Raw genomic sequence first — 18,498 nt, forward strand, 5'->3', positions numbered from 1 at the left:
AATTTCAGGAAAGAGGTCTGGGTTAGGTCCGGGTTAGGTCTGTTCATCTTCGTTAAATCAATTTAAAACAAATATAAGCTCATAGAGGATGATAAGACGAAACTTTATTTGTGTTTATAGTTTAATCGTAGGGCCCTTAGTTTTGAAAATAAAAATTGAAAAGTTAAGAGTTTGTTGCTGAACAAAAATTGAATTTCAGGAGAAAGGTCTTCCAGGTTTTCAATTTTTATCTCTGAAACTAAACGTCCTATCAATAAACTGTAAATACAAAAAAGTTTCGCCATATCATCCCCTATAAAGAAATACTTTCAAAAATTTCGACGAATAAGTAATTGTCAACTAACGACACTTTCCATTTCCACCATTCCAAATACAATTAAATTTCAGGGAAAAGGTCTTTCAAGTTTTCAATTTTTATCTCTGAAACTAAACGTCCTATCGATAAACTGTAAATACAAAAAAGTTTCGTCTTATCGTCCTCTCTGAGCTGATATTTTTTACAATACCTCTAAATCTCTTCTCTACATCACAAATCGTCCCACAGTCAATGGGTTAATGGCTCAACACACTCGTATGCATCGGTACCAGTACATGATATTATCCCATTTAAATGCCACATCTTAATCAACTCGTTTGGATCACAGGAACCCAGGCGCAGCAGTTGACCCTGATTCCTGCATCAGCGTTGGCGAATCTGACCGCCCAACAAGGGAACATGATGAGAGGCGTCGGCGGCGGAAGCATAATGCAGATCCAGCCTACCGGAGGAATGAGCACGGCGAACGGCTGCGTCCTCCAGTCGATCCCTGTGCAGAATATCCCGGGTCTAGGTAACGTGCAAGTGATTCCTGCGAGCGCTCTTCAGCCTGCCAACCTCCAGACCATGCCCACCGCGAACACACCCATCGTAGCTACACCAACGGTTCAGCTAGACTCGAACGACGCTACTAAATGGCAAATCCTGCAGACTCTTCAGTCCAATAATACGCTGTCGACGCCCGCTCCCGCGTCTCACCAGCACCAAGTCAGCACCGCAGGATCGACCAACGTGGACACTGATTCTAATAAACAGCATCGAAGGAGAGTTGCCTGCACGTGTCCCAACTGCGGCGATGGTGATAGGTGGGGAACGTTTCACTGGGATATACATTCACCCATTGTTATTTACTTTTTTGGATATAGTTTATAATGGAATTTTGTTGTATAGGAATCGAGACCTGACCAGGAAACGCCAACACGTCTGCCACATAGCCGGATGCAACAAGGTGTACGGGAAAACGAGTCACCTGAGGGCTCATCTGAGGTGGCACACGGGCGAACGACCGTTCGTTTGTAGTTGGATATTCTGCGGGAAGAAGTTCACCAGATCCGACGAGCTTCAGAGGCATCGCAGGACCCACACCGGGGAGAAGAGATTCCAGTGTCCCGAGTGCACGAAGAAATTCATGCGGTCGGATCACTTGACGAAACATATTAAGACGCACACGAAAATTCGAAGCACGGTGAGAAAAGTTTTGGTCGAAGGTAGTTGTTTCGAGATATTCAAAAATATCATTGCAAACTTCTCTGGGTGGTCGATTTAAATCGAAATAGGCTTGCATGATTCATATTTAACAGGTTGATCGCCACGTCACCCATACGTGGGTGACAGTGCTTTTCACTGAAGAACTAAAACAATTAATTCTGAAAGTTAAGCTTCGAAGGAAACGAATTTAAATGAAATTCGTGTATTTCGATGAAGTTACAAAAATAAATACCACGACGGATGTTTGATTATGTAGTTTCCAATAGTCTGAATAATATTTAATCCTAGCTGAAATTTTCAAGAATATTTCTCTGGCAGTCAACGTGTTGATCAAAGAACAGTCTAGTGGGGTTTTGTTTTTAAATCCTCCGTTAAATAAATCCACGGAACAACCACCTTAAGTGTCTTAAGTAATAGGAAAAGGACTCCTAGAAAGTACTGAAATAATTTTCTTCGTGTTTCAGGAAGCAGCTACTTCAACGCAGGAAGGTTCCTCCGACAGCCAATCTTCCACGGAAGAGAAAATCATCATCGCCCTCCACAAAGATACGGAGCAGTCCGACATCGTCATCACCGAGCAGATAGACGAGATAAAGGCTCAGCCAACGAATCACGTGACGAACGAGTAAAGTGGAATCCTCCGTCTCTGAGGATTTAGGAGAAATTGTTAGTTAGTTGGTTGTTACGTTAACGACGTCGACGAAAGACGAGATTTGTCAATAGCGTTATATCGTTTAACGGGAGAGAATAACTTTTTACAGGGATTATCGTAATTCGTAATGCATATTGATCTATTTTTGTAACGATGACGATTTGTAAATATGTATATAATGTATATTAATGTAAAAAGTTTTTGCACAAAATGAATTTTACACTTATAAACGGTTTTTGATATTGCGATTCGTAGGGATGGTTCAGTCTTTCACCTTATTATAGGAGAATCTTTTGTTACGCGTAGGGACGATGTCGCGTCGAATGAATCGTTTCAGGCGTAACGTTTAAATAGACTAATATAAAGTGTAAACAGGTAAAAGGTAAGGCTCTTTTGCTTTTAGTTTAAAAACACTTGGTCGTTTGCAAAATCTTTTGGAACAGCCTTGTACCATCCACGCGTGTATCTTAATTACATCGTTAACTAGAATGGCACCTTACGGCACTTATATTGTTTTCCATAGCTTTGAACAATAGATCGTGTTTTACAAACTAATTTACTTGATTTATCTAAAAAATCAATAGAGATTATTGTCATCTTATTGATCTTTCAATAAACCAGTAAATAGACAAATTCACGCATTATATTCCTTGTCGCTGAAAAGTCGAGAAAACGATTTAAAGCATATTTCTATTTTACTTATTTCATTTAGCAATCCCGAGGTACCCGAGCTACCTACAAACATGTAAAGAAATGTAATGTAAAGCATTCCAATGTAAAAAATTAAGGATTACAAGACTAATAATTAGTAAAAAGCAAGACTGGACCAATAAGTTCAACAATCAATTTCAAACGGGCTACGTATTTCGCGCCAGGGAAAACTCCTACTCGCGCATGCGCAGAACCCAGCGCGCAGTACTGTATAGAAAACAACGCGCAGTCAGTTTCAATTTCAGCTGCTTTAAACATTTAAAATCCTTGAAATCATTGTCTGAAACTCTTGTTCGGTTCTAAATTGTTTAAAGTGCCGACAGATTTTGAAATGACACTTTTTGACGCTAGAGGTAGTGCGCATGCGCGAGTCGGTGTCGCCCCTAGCAACGCTGCGCGCGTGTCGGCGTCGCCCCTAGCAACGCTGCACGCATGCCCAGAAGCAGAGCTCTAACCTTACCTTATAACACTAACCTTACAAAAACAAATATTCCTGTAATTTTGAAACGTAGAAGTTGGTAAATAGAAGTCTTTTATTACACGTTATGTTGTAATCATACAAAAACTTCGTCGTTTCATGAAGTTTGTAAAATGAGCGGTTTATCGGAGGACGACAGTTCCGACAGTAACGATGATTTTCGAGTAAACTCGGAAAAGATAACCGCAAGTTGCAGCTTTTTCGAAAAGAAACCGAAGTCTTCCTCTGCTTCGAGTGATACCAAAGATGAAAGCAGCGACGAGGAGGATCTCGAAGATGTCAACGGAGCAAGCAACATTGAACTGTTTGCTCAAGTTCTGAAAAATCTGGAAATCTCGCAACAGTTTCAACTCAATAATGACAATGTCAAGAAAGAACAATCGTTTCTGGACCCTTCCGTGCCACAGAGAAAAGAGGAAAAAGGGCATGGATTGAAAATAGAAGGGAAAGATGCTGCGTCGTCCAACGAGATTAACGAACTTCTACTTTTAGGAGAAAACGTCACCGGTTCGCCTGATAAAAATGATTCTAGGAATACAAGTATAAAAGAAGACACCGTAGATGCTACAGAGTACACTATTCCTAAGGATGGCATCGAGATTATTCTACCTGGTACGAGTTCCATGTTAAATAACAAGAAGAAAAACGGAGGGCAGAGTTTGAAAACGCTTCTTCTGAGACGACTGAAGGCTAATGAAATCTATATAGAAAAGGTAGGATTACTCTGTTGGCTAGCATATGGATTTCATTTGAATAAACAGGTAAATGAACCCGAAGTAATGTCAACTGCGTTATCGTTACTTTCGACCAACTATTATCCAAAGAACCGAGTAGATCTCGGTTACTTAGAAAAGTTCACGAAGTGGTTCAAGCATGTATTTACATTCGACTGCGTTGAAAATAATGCCAATAATCGTATAGACACAGAGAGTTTGTTGAAAGTATTACGAGAAAAAAAGATCTGCGATTATAGAGTGTTGGTATTATTGTATGTTGCCACAGCAAGGGCTCTAGGATTAAATTGTCGATTAGTCGTATCTCTCTGTCCACCTCATAGAGCGTTAAGAGACAATCCGCTGTTTAAACTCGACAGACCTAATCAACAAGATAAGTCTAAAAGCGATTCTAATACGTCTAAAGGTAAAACCTCTTCAAGGATGAACAAAAAGAAAACTTGTGATGTAGTTAAAAACAGTCCAGAGGCAGAGAAGATCGCTAAAATGGAAGCCAAGAAAAGGGCAGCGGAAGTTTTACAATCAAAATCGCAAAGCTCGAAGAGAAGTAAATCTAATAGTAACAAGAAGACTAAAACTGAGCCAACTAGAAGTACAGGAAAAGAAAGTGAGTCTAAGCTCGCAGAGGAAGGAATAGAAGTATCTGGTGTACGTCAGTTGAGATCTCGTAGAGTTAACGTCGTAGAAGATAGTAAAGCAAAGAAAACTAGAATCTCAAATTCAAAAAATGATGCCATCGATGGCACTCGCTCAAAGTATTACATCGATGAAGATTCTGCGGATTCCGAGGCAGAGTTTCAACCCAAGCCACAACGTGTGACAAGAAGGAAGTTAATGGATAACAACGAAGAAACAACGCAGAGCTCTAAGAACCCTAAAGCGAAGAACAAAAAATTGTTGTCTTCTGACAGTGAAATTGAGGATGGAGATAAAAAGAAAAAGGGGCAGGATCTCTGGGCAGAAGTGTACCTAGAATCAGAGGAGAGCTGGATTAGTGTGAATGTGATGGATGAAAAAATTCATTGTGTTGCTGATGTGTATGTAAGTGAAGCGAACAATTGCATTACATTTAAATAATAAGTCTTTTTATATGATATTAATAGCTGTACTCTTTCGCAGAGAAAAGCATCAAAACCAGTATTATATGTGGTAGCCTGGAACTCTGAGAATTTAATAAAGGATGTAACGAAGCGCTACTGTCCCCACTGGCTCACAGTCACACGCAAGCAGCGCATCGAAGAGAAGTGGTGGGTCCAAACATTGTCTTACTGGAAGGAAAAGGACACTGCTATTTCAAGAGCGGAAGATGAGATGTTCCTACAAAAGTATATTTTCAGACTTCTAATCGCTGCAAACTCAGCTTTCTTATTTAAGAACTTTGCTTACTTTCTTTCATTTCGCAGAGAATTGGAACAACCACTGCCTAAGACAATCGGAGAATGCAAAGGACACCCACTGTATGTTCTTACGAGGCATTTACTTAAGTTTGAAGCATTGTACCCTCCGGATTGTGTCCCATTGGGATATACTTCTACTGGTGAACCTATCTACTCTCGCCACTGTGTGCACACGCTCTGCTCGAGGGAAACGTGGCTGAAGAAAGCTAGAGTTGTGAAGCCGAAGGAGGAACCTTACAAAATAGTAAAGGCCCGTCCAAAGTACGACAAGGTAATAATGTTTTCTGCTGGCATTGAAAATACAATTCTACATACAGTTATACAATTACATATACAGTTCTACAATTAAATATCTACTATTATTTGATTTGAAATAGCTGACCAAAATGAAGATCAATGATCTATTGCTGGAGGTGTTCGGTGAGTGGCAGACCACAGAGTACGTACCACCTGAAGCTAAGGATGGTATAGTTCCACGAAACGAGTATGGAAACGTGGATTTGTTCAAACAATGCATGCTTCCAAAGGGCACAGTCCACATAAATCGTGAGTAATTTAAACATTTGACATTCAAACATTCAAACAAAAATTTTAAACTAGTAATTTGGTAAAGCAGTTAATACAAAGTATAATACTTGTTACACAGTTCCAGCATTGAACCGTATCGCTAGAAAGCTGAATATCGATTGTGCCCCAGCCGTTGTGGGTTTTAATTTTGGATGCATGGGCGCTGTGCCTGCCATCGAAGGGTACGTAGTCTGCTCAGAGTACGAGGACACATTGCGAGAGGCTTGGGAGGCAGAGCAAGTGGAGGCGGCTAAACGAGCCAAAGAGAAAAGGGAGAAAAGAGTGTACGGGAATTGGAAGAAATTGATTCAGGGTTTGTTCATAAGGGAACGATTGGCTGCGAGGTACAACTTTTCGCAGGAGACAACGTCTTCCACCGGGGGCAAACGAAAAGAACGGTTAACGAGGGACGCGAAGAAGGCTAGAGTTTCGTAAATCTCATGGGGAACTTCTTCTCGATAAGTCAAAGAAAACTTTTCTGTTCCACTTAAAAATATTTCATGTAGTTGTAAATGATTGCGTGGCAACTTGTATATTTTGTTAGACATAACATATATATATGTTAAATAATATGTTGAAATAGTTTGTTAATTTCTTAAGAAGAGAAAAATGCACGTGCGATTGTAAACATTAAGAATTTTTTCTCAATAACGCGTTCAGTCATACTTTTTTATACTTCAAATTTATTTTTCTATCTTTTTATAAATCCCTTGGTAAGGATTTAGGATTGTAATTAATTAATTTATTTTTTTTTTTTAAATGTTTTTCTGTATTTATCAAGTATTATTAGACTTTCGGTAATAATGAGTATTTAGAATCTACGAAATTGATATAGTGTACATAAACCGCGAATTTTGTAAAATTATCGTAATAAAGTAATATGTTTGTACATTATACGTGCTTCGTATGATTTGTAAATTGTTTAACCCTCGGGCCTGTAGCTATGTTTAATTTGTAATCTTAGCTGCAGTCTTGGAAGTGCCAGTGGAAAATATGTAAAAATCTATTTTTTTTTTCAAAATTCGTATGTATGTTTATTTGTATGTTTATAATGAAGTAGGGGGTAGCTGACGCGATTCTGAACAACAATTTCCTTTGCAAAAATGTCGAATAGTGCTTCGTTTTTCAATTATTAACGAGAAACCAACGACCAATCACAGCGCGCGCTACTCGTGCGCTGTGATTGGTCGGTGTTTTTCAGCACTGCGCGCTCAGCTATTCTCGACGCGCATGCGCGACTAGGAGCCACATGCCACATCTGGTAACACTGATCTGCACTGATCGTGATTAATATATCAAAATATACGCTCGAGTAAGGGAATATTAGAGAATATTACTGTTAAAAAGATATTTTATACGCAAATTCATTCTTATTCTATGATACAAGAATATAATTTATAACCTAGCTTTCTGTTTACAACGTCAAATTTAATACTGTCACGTTGTTTTGCAAAATATGTTACGTTAACGTCATGATGAAAATTTGGTAAACTACACTTTCTTTAAGTGACTATACCGCTGTATTAAAGTGTGCATAATAAATGTAATCCGTAAGCATGAAAATTGTCAATAGCTAATTGTATTTATACAGTTTTTGTTTGATTTAATTTGCGTTACTGATAATCGAAACTTTAAGGTTATGTTTCAATGTTATTGTTCAAATTTTAATGTATGATTTACTTTTGCAGATTCGTTGCAATTAGATCAACTTTGTCATGAGTATATTCAATGACATCAAGAAAGTTACAGAGATACCTTACTCGGACGAGCATTCGTTGTTCATACGCCAAAAAGAGGGCAAACGAAGCAGAAAGATAGGCAAACCCAAGTCAGCGAGAAATGCAAATGTTAGTAACCACATCTGTCCTTTACTTTGACGATCTAAAAGTTATATCAAAGTTCAATGTAACTCAAGTCTCGGCATAATTATTTCACTAAAATAGTTATAATTGCTATCGATTCAACTATTTCTTACGTAAATTACAAATATTGCTCCACCATTCAATCACTTCCACTCTTGAATTTTTCATTAGCATGATTCTAAGAGATGGATGTTACCATAATTTAAACCCTCAGGGGCTGTGCTTACATCCGATCATACCCACTGTATGGGTCTGGCGATCCTAAGGCACCCGAGCTATATAACAGACCTCTGGTATCCATAACGGTATCCCAGAGAGCGCAACGTAAAGATTAAACAATCGCAAGACTAGTATATTAGTTCTAATCAACTTCTAGTCAACACGACTTCGACCCCTTTCTAAATAAAACTCCCCCTAAATAATTAAAAAATTCTACTTAACAGTTATACGATGACAGCGACGATGATAAGGATAGAAGAAACCACTACGACGAACCCTCTCAATTGCACGAAAGCGAGATTGCGTGTTCCATTAAAGAGGTAAACATCGAAACTCGATACTCACCCTAAAACACGCATGAAAATTAATTTTAATTTACAGTACAGTGGTATTAGTTATTCGAACGAGCTGATCGAACGGAACATAAAAGCAAGACAAAAGACAGTTAGTTTAAATTCTAATAAACCTTTAGGCAAGTTCGCTTTAAGAGAAACAAGTTACAGTCATAGCGATTCAAGTACAGAAACTGTGACACCTGAGATCAATGAACCTGAAACCAAAGAAACTATTTTGCAAAAGTGTAAGCTTAATAGAAACGCAGCGATTATGGGACTCCTAAAAACAAATAAAATATCGATAGACGATTTACAGATGCCAAACAATTTTAAATGTACAAAAGATAACAGTGAATCGAACTTACAGGTGCGTATAAATTGCTATACCAAGTTTTAACAATAATAAATTAATTGAACGAGTTAAAGAAATGTTTGTATCGCACACGATAGAGTGAAAATGCTTCGTCATCAAGGGATTCGACCGAAGGAAAGTACGAAATGGAGCTAGTTCAGTTACCAGAAGATCCAGATGTTTACCTTCATCCTTTGCAAGCGTACGGAAGCATAGATGAGAATAAATATAAAGATATTGATTTCACTGTACCACATTTGGGGAAGAAAAAGACTGTAACACCTCTAGAGTACTATCTTACCATGGACGACTCTGGGTTTGATTTCGTTAAAAAAAAGAAAACGTAGTAAGAAAAATGTGGTCGATTCAATGCGTTTTCTTAAATAAAAGTTTTAAAGAACTTATTGGTCTCTGATGATCATGACAATTAACATGTTGATTATGAAAATACTTGAATTTGTAAGATGAAAGACATATTGCAAAATTTTATTAAGATCTTTTAGTTAAAAATGAACGAAGTATGTGATAAATTATGGCAATCTATAGGTGAAGGAATAAAGAATTTATTAAAACAGGTGTGCTGTTAAAAGAAAATTGAGAAACGGATGACAAATGATTTATTTATCAATAAATTACAAAAAAAATGCATCGTGCACAATAGTCTACCATATAATCATATATTTTTATTTCGTTGAAATTAAGAAAAGAAATAATTGAACAAATTTTCTGTGATCTTGATCTTAACTGTTTAACGAGATTTCTGAGTTTTATTCAGTTTTATTATTTACTAACATTTATATTTAAGTTATACCGTAGACTGATGTAATTGAAAGAGAACTCGTTTCTAATTTTCAAACTAATATTAAGAGATTTTACCAGATGTTTAATCAAAATTGTTAAGAAAGATACATTTTTATACCTAAAATGCAATAAATCATACTTTCTTAACCGATAAAAGTTTTAATATCGTTGAAACACGTGTAATTAACAATATGAAAATATCATATAATGACTGCGTACAATGTACAAAACTTATACAAATATCATTCCTTAATTCGGGGTACATATATATCTAATCTGTGATCCAAGAATAATTATTAAAAATAAGTATTTCAGTACTGTATTTTTCCATAACTACTCAGGCAGCTAATTGAGCAAAAGTAACAGTCAAATGGTACAGTAACGTTCTCTGATGACTTTACGCTGTTGGCTATTATACTTAAATGAAACTCCATGAACTTTCTTATGTAGCAATCGAAGCAAGGATTGCCACACATACAATACTTTGCGTTGTCTAAAAACTTAACTAAGGTAACTGGTATCAAACTCGCGTCGTATGGATGCCTACAAAAACACAGAAATATATTTAAAGAACTCTCATTAAAGCACTTGAATTATACTAAACAAATGTAGTTATAAATGTTATTTGCAAACCTTGTTTTGAGGAAGGATCTGGCTGCGCTCTCAGTCAAGCTAGGTACGTCAAGGTTGCTCATGAGATGCGACTCTGTCCTTCGAAACTCATTCTCAGAGACATCTAATAAAGCAAGCCTTAAATTTCTTGTACTTCCAGGCATGTATTCTAAATTATTCTTAGATAGGTCTAAATATTTCAACTTGGATAACTTTCCAAGGCTCTGTGGTAGATAGGACAGCATATTTTTGCTGGCTTTTAGATTAATCAAAGCATGGAGTTTCCCAATCTGTTCTGGTAGCGTTGTTAACTGCGTAAAGAGTACAAAATGTATTATTATACGAATGTTACCATGATTAGTGGAGTTTTGTTTACGATACAAGCAACCTACCAAATTATTGCTTATGTCCAGTAGCTTCAGATTCGATTTAATAGGACCCTGATCCAACCACACCCAGTTCGTACCTTTATTAAGTAGATTCTGCGATAGATTCAATTCCTGTAAATGCTGCAAGTACCCCAATTCTTTTGGTATAGACGATATTCGATTGCTCGACAAGTTTAATATCCTCAAGCTCTGAAGCTTTAGAATTTGCTTGTCCAACGATAGTCTATTCGATCCTACTAGATACAATTCCTCGGTCGTTCTTGGAAAACCTTCCAAGGTTGGGTAGTCCGAAGATTTGTTGACCACGACTTTGATCTTTGGAATGGCACTCAAGCTCTTCGGATTTAGATTCGATATGGTCAGAACTGACAGATTTACTTTCTTAGACAACGCGAGCTTCAGTGTGTGAATGAAACTTTTCAATTGAATTATGTCGGATTGAATAACTAAGTCGTGCGGTGGTTCTAGGAAGCGAATAGTAGCTTTTCCTTCGTTGATGAACTTTGTGAATATTTGAGATACGTTGCAGTTGATCTGAAAGAAATTAGGTGAACATTAATTTTTTCTATTAGAATTTTGTAAAGAGTGTTCCCACCTTGTATCTGACACCTTGTTTATTCTGCAACGTCTGCCAAAGTATAAACAAGTCATCGCTCTTCACTGTCTGTCTCCCAATAGCTAGAACCGACCGTTGTGATTTCTTTCGCACCACATTCGGAGCGGACCTGTTATTCACTTCCACGTTGCAGTACAGTTTCATTGTAAACAATATCTTTCAAGTGAACAGCAGATGGTGAAATAGCATTATAGCATTAATATATACCTGTAGCATTATACCATTAATATATACCTTATATATATACCTGTGTTAATCGGTTAATCTTGTGAGATGAATTTTTGCAATGTCAGGTAATGACAGTACCGAACAACACAAGACTAACTTTTTCATGGATGGAATCACATACTGTTAATTACAAATGTGATGTAGACACATCTTAACACGTAGGTTCTCCTTTGACAAATTGGAAAAAAACGTAAACAAATTCCTGTTTCGCGCGCAGGCTGAATCCCTAAATGAACAAATGCGTGTGCGACAGGTGACAGTGATTCTTGCCGTTCTAGGGGAAAATCACTATGCACCGTCAGCTAGAAATGTAACTAGAAATACAATCTACGTATAAGATTAAAATAAGCTTAAAAGGGAAGGAATACATAGGAATATATTCTCCTAACAAGGCATCTGATCTTTTGCTTACTATATTACGAATTTAGCTTATTATATTACAAATTTATTTAACGATAACTTAAAAGTTTACGTTATAATGTTTGAAAAGCGCGCGGGTCGTGCGCGTCAGTGCGCATGCGCTGTTAGACAAAGATAGAAAGCACCCTCGCCTCATACTATGTATCTTTGTCTAGTAACGCATGCGCAAATGTCAGACGCAGCGGACCAATAAGATCTATTTGCGAGCTGCTAGAACGAATCTTATTGGACGGAGTATAGTGCCAACGTAAAGACTTAGAATTCGGGTTATGTTTAAAGAAATTTGAAGTTGGTTACCATGCATGGAAAAAACGCGGGAAAACGTAGAAAAACAAAATGGCAGAATACTGTTTGAAAAACTACTTTAGACGAACGTGTTCGTGTTTATGTTATTTAAAAGTCATATGTTAGTGATACTATATAATTTTATGATTTTTTATTACGTTATTGTTTAGGAGTTCGACTGAGTGTTTATGTATTTATTTATGTAAGTTTTTCAATTTTTTAAATTGATAATACACATTTATGTACATAGATGATGCTTTTATTATGAGTGTTTATGTATTTATTTATGTTTTTTAATTTTTCAAGATAATAATCACCACTTACATAAATGATGTATTCACATTAATTATTAAGGCTTGTTTATTAATTGAATATACATATTATGCATTACAGTTTCGTTGTATATTTAATTTATAATATTATTGAGTCGACAAGAAAGCTTCCAACAGCTCGATTCTCCCAAACTAAAATATCAAAATGAAATCGGGTAGTTCGAAACTCAGCAAGCACGGCCAATCCATAGTCGACATGTTCTCCAAGCAAGCTGCCAAAAGAAAACAAGCAGACTTCGATGACGGTACACAACATCAACAAACAAAATTGCAAAAGTTGCAAGACAATACCACAGAAGATGGTCTCTCGACGTTAAACGAACATAATAAAGAGAATCACAGTCCGCAATCAAAGCAAGCCAACAACCATACCGAAAATAAACTCATACAGAAAGTTCAGATTATAAAAGCGAATAATTTTCCTAGAAAATGTGAATATTGTTGCCAGAAATTGAACAATGAGATGAAACTGTATCCTGGACACCCAAACAATGCGGTAGACGAAGATATTGCCTTAACCGATCCAAGATTGTGCTTGTTCAATGGAGACGAATCGTTTGTACACGATAGCGACTATCTTCCTCAGAATAAATTAACTCACTTCAGGTGAGATATTGCAATTGAATCCTTATTTTTAAGCCAGTAGTATTTATTGTTAAATTATTTATACATAAAATGTACATTTATTATATTTATTTAATACATTTATGATATATATTCGTTATACACATTTCAGTGTGTATGATAAAAATGGTCATCTGTGTCCCTTCGACACCGGCCTCATCGAAAAGAATGTCCTGTTATATTTCTCTGGATACCTGAAACCCATCTACGATGAAGATCCATCCCCGGAAGGTGGAGTGCCAGCGAAAGACATGGGTCCTTTAAACGAGTGGTACGTGTCAGGCTTCGACGGAGGAGAACTAGCTCTCATAGGCTTCAGCACAGCGTTTGCTGAATATATTCTAATGGAGCCATCGGATGTGTACTCTCCTTTCATTGATGTGGTGAAAGAGAAGATATACATGAGCAAATTGGTCATAGAATTTCTCCTGAGTGAGATTAGTCCCACTTACGAGGACTTGCTCAATAAACTCCAAGTAATGAATTTCAAAGATGTTCTTCATATTTAGAAATATATTTTATTTTACATCGAATTCGTTCCAATTATCCTTTTACAGATGGTAGTGCCACCCAAAGGGATGAAAAAGTTCACAGAGGATTCTCTGCTACGCCATGCACAGTTTGTGTGCGATCAAGTATTGTCGTTTGACAATGCTGCGGAGACTGACGAAGTCCCTCTTATTACGAATCCTTGCATGCGATCATTGGCAAGTCTTGCTGGGGTTACGCTGGGGAAAAGAGCTGCACTACGTAGGACACATAGGGAACAGAAAGTTAAGAAACCTAGCTGGACGAAGGCAACTACTACACTGTTGGTTAACGATATGTTTGAGAATATATTTGCGGATCAACTGGTTAAACACGATGAGAAAATAACAATGGTAAATGTTTATATCGAAGGATATTACTTATTTTTGGTGTTATATGCTTATCGTTTGGACTTTGTTATACTACAGGGTCCTAGGAGGCAGAGGTGTGGAGTGTGCGAAAATTGTCAGCACCCAGACTGTGGTTCTTGCAACGCTTGCAAGGATATGATCAAATTTGGAGGATCTGGAAGAAGCAAGCAGGCTTGCATCAAGAGGAAGTGTCCAAACATGACCATTCAAGTATAAATGAATCCCTTATAAACATAATACAACATAAAATTATATACTACGTTCACAATTTATACGTGTTTTTAGGAAGCAGATGATTCGGATCCTGAGAACGAAGACCAGTACGAAACGATCGCGATGAAGCAATCTGAGAGCGAAGACATCAGGATGAAAGTTTTCAAGGAACTCAGAAAAGACATCGCATGGATAGGAGACCCAATCGCTGTCGATAACCAAAGAATCTTTTATAAATCTGTTATGCTGGAGAGCGAAGAGGTACATGTGAATGATTATGTCCTCATCGAGCCAAGAAACTCAGCGAAACCATCCCACATCGCCAAAGTTATTTACATGTGGGAAACCAAGAGTGGAATGAAGCAGTTTCATGCGAGTTGGTTCCACAGAGGCAACGATACCATTCTTGGAGAAACATCGGACCCTATAGAATTGTTTCTCAGTGATGATTGCGATGATGTGCCCATTAAATCTATTCGATCGAAGTGCACTGTTGTTTTTAAAAAGGTGCCTGACGATTGGGCTGTGTTAGGTTAGTTGGGTTAGGTAATCATCCTACGATACAGATTAATATGAACATATAATAGACTAGTATTACACATTATTTGTACTTTATAGGTAACACGAATTTAAGCTTCAAAGACGACATGAAAGTCAAAGCAGATGGCAAAACATTCTTTTACCAGCTGCGTTACACTCCTGAGACAGCCAGGTTTGAAGATCCTCTGCCAGACTCAGAGTGTATCCAAAAAGAAAATAGTTATAGATTCTGCCCTGTGTGCGAGCATCTAAGGACATTAGAACAGTTCAATACACCAAAGGTACGTGCAGTTAATACATTACTTATTTCTATATTTAACAAATTATCTTATGCTTGAAGGTCTGCGAACGAGTGGAAGCGAAGAGTAGTAGAGAAGTAATCTATCAAGCAGTGAAATACAGGGGCGAAGAGTACAGAGTTGGCACAGCTGTGTTTCTCCAACCAACAGTTTTTCAATTTCAATATAAGATAACATACCAAGCTTCGCAAACTTTGAAAAAGAAAATTGTAGACGAAGATATGTACCCCGAATACTACAGAAAATTTTCTGACCACGTAAAAGGTTCCAATTTCGATACTCCGGACCCTTTTTGTATAGGGTATATAAAGGAGATATATGCTAGCACCGATGACTTGCTCGTCTCGCCTTGTGATATTAATATTAGAATAAATAAATTGTATAGGCCTGAAAATACTCATAGGAACTATACGCTGATGGAGCAAGCCGATCTGAACATGGTCTATTGGAGCGAAGAAGGTAGTTCTTCAGAAATGCCAATACTTTAAACCTATTTAAATGTAAATTAAAATCGCTTTGGAATTATTTAAACGTAGCTTAGAATTGTTTTGAAACTATTTAAGCACCGAACCAATTTAAACATATCTCACAATTGCTTCGAAACTATTTCACTTTGATAAATATAATTTCCACAGTCTGCGATGTAAAATTCACTGAAGTAGTTGATAAATGCTACCTTACGTACTCTGAAAATTTACACCAGTCTGTCGATGAGTGGACTGCTGCTGGACCAAACAGATTCTACTTCAACGAAGCCTACAACGTGAAAGAGAAAACGTTCGAAGAGCCACCTAATCATGCTATTACCATAGGAGAATATGGTAAAGGTAAAGGCGGTTCGAAGGTGAAAGGCAAGAGGACAGAGGAAAAACAGAAGAACGCAGCTGTTAACAAGCCTATCGAGTACAAAGCGATTGCTAGAAAATTGAAGACAATGGATGTCTTCGCAGGCTGTGGTGGTGCGTGTCTTGTTAGTAGACGTACAAGTTGTTTGAAGTATTTAATAATTATCACATTTATGATATTTGTGTTTTAGGGTTGTCAGAAGGTTTTCACCAGGCTGGTATTTCTGAAAACTGTTGGGCCATCGAGAAGGAGGAACCTGCTGCTTTTGCATACCGGTTGAACAATTCCAAAGCAACAGTGTTTACGGAAGATTGTAATGTGTTACTAAAGAAAGTTATGGATGTCAGTATAATTTATGTAGCATATATTTGTTTAGTAATACCATGTAATAATATTATCGCATATTTTAGGGTGAACTGATGGATGGAATTGGCCAGAAGCTTCCGCAGAAAGGAGAAGTGGAGTTAATGTGTGGCGGTCCACCATGCCAAGGATTCAGTGGCATGAATCGCTTCAACTCGAGACAGTATTCTTTATTCAAAAGCTCTCTTATCGTCTCCTATTTATCCTACTGCGATTACTATAGGCCTAAGTTCTTCGTTATGGAGAACGTGAGAAATTTTGTGTCTTTTAAAAGGAGTATGGTGTTGAAATTAACATTGCGATGCTTGGTTCGCATGGGTTATCAGTGTACATTTGGTATTCTCCAAGCTGGGAACTATGGAGTTCCTCAAACGAGGAGAAGGTCTGTCTCGATTTAATTATAGTTCTCGATTTAATTATAGATCTAATTTTACAGTTATGGACATTTGTTTAATATAGAATGGTGATCATGGCTGCTGCGCCAGGAGAGACGCTGCCTAATTACCCAGAGCCCACGCATGTGTTTAGTAAACGTGTCTGTCAATTAAGCGTACTAGTTGATAACAAGAAGGTAATAATAATATGGTTAGAGGTTAATTGAAGGTTAATTGAAAATATATATATATTCAATTATTAAATATTTCAGTATAGTTCCAATTGTACTTGGACGGAGTCGGCGCCATTTAGGACAATTAATGTAAAAGATGCAATGTCCGACTTGCCAGAGATAAAGAACGGATGGAACAAGGAGGAAATGCCTTACAACAGCGAGCCAATGTCGCACTTCCAGAGAAAAGTAATATTTAGTAATAGTAGTAGTAGAGTCATATAAGTATTTGTATCCCTCTAGTTGCCAACTTCGAAGAATTAATATTTATGCACGACAGAAATTTCAAAATTGTTATCGATGGGAATATATATTAACATAAATGAGATTCTTTTGTAGATAAGAGGAAAGCATTATCAGGTTCTGTTGAGAGACCATATATGCAAAGAAATGGCTCCTCTCGTAGAAGCTAGAATGGCCCACGTACCAATTGCTCGTGGCTCGGATTGGCGTGATCTGCCAAACATTGACCTAAGATTAAGCGATGGAACTCATTCAAAAAAATTGTAAGCGAAGAAGCATGTATCCTAAACTTGTTTAGAAGATGAAACTTGTCGTTACGCTTAATTTTCTTTAAGGGAATATATTTACAACGATAAGAAGGCTGGCATGAGTACCACAGGAGCTTATCGAGGAGTATGCATTTGTTGCACAGGAAAACCATGCGATCCAACCGATAGACAATTTAATACCTTGATTCCATGGTGTCTGCCTCATACAGGGAATCGTCACAATCATTGGGCAGGTTTATATGGCAGATTAGAGTGGGATGGGTTCTTCGGCACCACTATTACAAACCCTGAACCCATGGGAAAACAGGTATATGTGTAGTTTATTGTCCGATGTGTCTATATTCAATTTGTTTACTCATTCTAAAGACGTAAATATATTTACATATCTGTACATATATCTTCTTTAAATACTATATTTCATTTCTTTACCAATTCTTCATGACGTGTAATGTAATCGTGACAAGTAATTCAATCTGCACATATACGTATAATGTCTGACTCGAATAAAAATTGTAACCGATGTATTATAACAAATTTTTTTCCCCATTGCTTTTTAGGGTCGTGTACTACATCCCACCCAGACAAGAGTAGTAAGCGTTCGCGAATGCGCAAGATCTCAGGGATTCCCAGACTCCTTTCGCTTTTATGGGACCATTCTTGATAAACACAGACAGGTTGGAAACGCAGTTCCCCCTCCACTCGGTGCAGCCATTGGCTATCAGATAAGGAAGTGCATACGAGTCGAAAAGCACGAATCCGAGAGCCACGTAGATACTCAATTAAAAATTGAATGTATGGAGTCCTCCAGTGTAAGTTGTACAAACTTCTAAGAACTAGTTAAAAATTGTACGTTGGAGATGCAAGTATTAGTTTACGTATCGAAAAGAAATCGAAATGTTCGCACATCATTAACTTTACGTAGCTTTGTATATTAATATCTTTCGGAAGAACTGAATCAACTTTGTTATTGCTTCTGTGAATTGAATCATGTTTTATTGCTTTTGCGAATGGTACTCTTTTAAACAGACTTTTAGTTTACGATAAAAAATATTCCTTTTACACATATACACACACCTCACT

General features: G+C 37.3%; 6 protein-coding genes and 1 long non-coding RNA gene across 17 annotated transcripts in view; 4 read left to right on the top strand and 3 right to left on the bottom strand.

Moving 5' to 3' along the window:
- LOC128881982 (transcription factor Sp4-like) overlaps positions 1–2,925 on the top strand; it is an 8,136-nt gene extending 5,211 nt beyond the window's left edge. For both annotated transcript variants that reach the window (XM_054133488.1, XM_054133489.1), the window contains exons 9-11: positions 645–1,122; positions 1,208–1,502; positions 1,990–2,925. In XM_054133488.1, the coding sequence (XP_053989463.1) occupies positions 645–1,122; positions 1,208–1,502; positions 1,990–2,154 (938 nt within the window). In that variant the 3' untranslated portion in view covers positions 2,155–2,925. The remainder of the gene's footprint in view (positions 1–644; positions 1,123–1,207; positions 1,503–1,989) is intronic.
- A 450-nt stretch (positions 2,926–3,375) lies between these two features.
- LOC128881825 (DNA repair protein complementing XP-C cells homolog) lies at positions 3,376–6,960 on the top strand. The gene is made up of 5 exons (XM_054133184.1): positions 3,376–5,141; positions 5,220–5,425; positions 5,504–5,768; positions 5,875–6,043; positions 6,144–6,960. Exons 1-5 carry the CDS (start codon positions 3,480–3,482, stop codon positions 6,497–6,499), a joined length of 2,658 nt encoding a protein of 885 aa, XP_053989159.1. The 5' UTR covers positions 3,376–3,479; the 3' UTR covers positions 6,500–6,960.
- A 149-nt stretch (positions 6,961–7,109) lies between these two features.
- Positions 7,110–9,789, top strand: LOC128881827 (uncharacterized). Of its 4 annotated transcripts, none has more exons than XM_054133189.1 (5): positions 7,110–7,614; positions 7,753–7,911; positions 8,370–8,465; positions 8,527–8,847; positions 8,931–9,789. In XM_054133189.1, the coding sequence occupies exons 2-5, from the start codon at positions 7,780–7,782 to the stop codon at positions 9,177–9,179; spliced, it is 798 nt and encodes a 265-aa protein (XP_053989164.1). In that variant the 5' UTR covers positions 7,110–7,614; positions 7,753–7,779; the 3' UTR covers positions 9,180–9,789. The 4 variants fall into 4 exon arrangements, with proteins under 4 accessions (XP_053989164.1, XP_053989168.1, XP_053989167.1 ...); XM_054133193.1 differs by having other exon boundaries at positions 7,110–7,607; XM_054133192.1 differs by having other exon boundaries at positions 7,110–7,550.
- On the bottom strand, positions 9,432–11,731 carry LOC128881826 (leucine-rich repeat protein 1). Of its 4 annotated transcripts, none has more exons than XM_054133186.1 (5): positions 11,600–11,731; positions 11,230–11,457; positions 10,638–11,168; positions 10,267–10,556; positions 9,432–10,176 (listed from the first exon to the last, which is right to left on the bottom strand). In XM_054133186.1, the coding sequence occupies exons 2-5, from the start codon at positions 11,392–11,394 to the stop codon at positions 9,945–9,947; spliced, it is 1,218 nt and encodes a 405-aa protein (XP_053989161.1). In that variant the 5' UTR covers positions 11,395–11,457; positions 11,600–11,731; the 3' UTR covers positions 9,432–9,944. The 4 variants fall into 4 exon arrangements, with proteins under 4 accessions (XP_053989161.1, XP_053989160.1, XP_053989162.1 ...); XM_054133185.1 differs by having other exon boundaries at positions 11,230–11,406; positions 11,498–11,721; XM_054133187.1 differs by having other exon boundaries at positions 11,230–11,406; positions 11,485–11,721.
- A 496-nt stretch (positions 11,732–12,227) lies between these two features.
- LOC128882017 (DNA (cytosine-5)-methyltransferase 1-like) lies at positions 12,228–18,250 on the top strand. 3 transcript variants are annotated; one of them, XM_054133556.1, is made up of 16 exons: positions 12,228–12,385; positions 12,577–13,121; positions 13,252–13,615; positions 13,697–14,020; positions 14,096–14,248; positions 14,324–14,783; positions 14,870–15,072; positions 15,132–15,549; positions 15,726–16,049; positions 16,127–16,278; positions 16,347–16,681; positions 16,759–16,870; positions 16,946–17,095; positions 17,246–17,412; positions 17,485–17,725; positions 17,976–18,250. In XM_054133556.1, exons 2-16 carry the CDS (start codon positions 12,661–12,663, stop codon positions 18,246–18,248), a joined length of 4,137 nt encoding a protein of 1,378 aa, XP_053989531.1. In that variant the 5' UTR covers positions 12,228–12,385; positions 12,577–12,660; the 3' UTR covers positions 18,249–18,250. The 3 variants fall into 3 exon arrangements, with proteins under 3 accessions (XP_053989531.1, XP_053989529.1, XP_053989530.1); XM_054133554.1 differs by having other exon boundaries at positions 13,697–14,248; XM_054133555.1 differs by lacking the exon at positions 12,228–12,385 and adding an exon at positions 12,456–12,471 and having other exon boundaries at positions 13,697–14,248.
- LOC128882023 (uncharacterized) lies at positions 12,588–18,118 on the bottom strand. The gene is made up of 3 exons (XR_008458262.1): positions 17,848–18,118; positions 17,599–17,778; positions 12,588–12,727 (listed from the first exon to the last, which is right to left on the bottom strand). It is a non-coding gene; the product is annotated as an uncharacterized LOC128882023 (long non-coding RNA).
- A 117-nt stretch (positions 18,251–18,367) lies between the features above and the next one.
- The window catches only part of LOC128882019 (phospholipid phosphatase 1-like), a 10,358-nt gene continuing 10,227 nt past the window's right edge, over positions 18,368–18,498 (bottom strand). For both annotated transcript variants that reach the window (XM_054133560.1, XM_054133561.1), the window contains one exon: positions 18,368–18,492. The gene's annotated coding sequence lies outside the window, so the exon portion shown is untranslated. The remainder of the gene's footprint in view (positions 18,493–18,498) is intronic.

Source organism: Hylaeus volcanicus, chromosome 9 (genome assembly GCF_026283585.1).
Source record: "Hylaeus volcanicus isolate JK05 chromosome 9, UHH_iyHylVolc1.0_haploid, whole genome shotgun sequence".
NCBI classification, from domain to species: Eukaryota; Metazoa; Arthropoda; class Insecta; order Hymenoptera; family Colletidae; genus Hylaeus; species Hylaeus volcanicus.

Excerpts from the sequence above, each read along its gene's own strand:
- LOC128881825 (XM_054133184.1), top strand. The coding sequence starts at position 3,480 with ATGAGCGGTTTATCGGAGGACGACAGTTCCGACAGTAACGATGATTTT. Across the intron at positions 5,426-5,503 it reads GATGAGATGTTCCTACAAAA|AGAATTGGAACAACCACTGC; the intron begins GTATATTTTCAG and ends TTCATTTCGCAG. Across the intron at positions 5,769-5,874 it reads CCCGTCCAAAGTACGACAAG|CTGACCAAAATGAAGATCAA; the intron begins GTAATAATGTTT and ends GATTTGAAATAG.
- LOC128881827 (XM_054133189.1), top strand. The coding sequence starts at position 7,780 with ATGAGTATATTCAATGACATCAAGAAAGTTACAGAGATACCTTACTCG. Across the intron at positions 7,912-8,369 it reads AGTCAGCGAGAAATGCAAAT|TTATACGATGACAGCGACGA; the intron begins GTTAGTAACCAC and ends TCTACTTAACAG. Across the intron at positions 8,466-8,526 it reads TTGCGTGTTCCATTAAAGAG|TACAGTGGTATTAGTTATTC; the intron begins GTAAACATCGAA and ends TTTAATTTACAG.
- LOC128881826 (XM_054133186.1), bottom strand. The coding sequence starts at position 11,394 with ATGAAACTGTACTGCAACGTGGAAGTGAATAACAGGTCCGCTCCGAAT. Across the intron at positions 10,557-10,637 it reads TGGACATAAGCAATAATTTG|TTAACAACGCTACCAGAACA; the intron begins GTAGGTTGCTTG and ends CTCTTTACGCAG. Across the intron at positions 10,177-10,266 it reads AGATCCTTCCTCAAAACAAG|GCATCCATACGACGCGAGTT; the intron begins GTTTGCAAATAA and ends GTGTTTTTGTAG.
- LOC128882017 (XM_054133554.1), top strand. The coding sequence starts at position 12,661 with ATGAAATCGGGTAGTTCGAAACTCAGCAAGCACGGCCAATCCATAGTC. Across the intron at positions 14,784-14,869 it reads TGACGATTGGGCTGTGTTAG|GTAACACGAATTTAAGCTTC; the intron begins GTTAGTTGGGTT and ends TGTACTTTATAG. Across the intron at positions 17,726-17,975 it reads CTGAACCCATGGGAAAACAG|GGTCGTGTACTACATCCCAC; the intron begins GTATATGTGTAG and ends ATTGCTTTTTAG.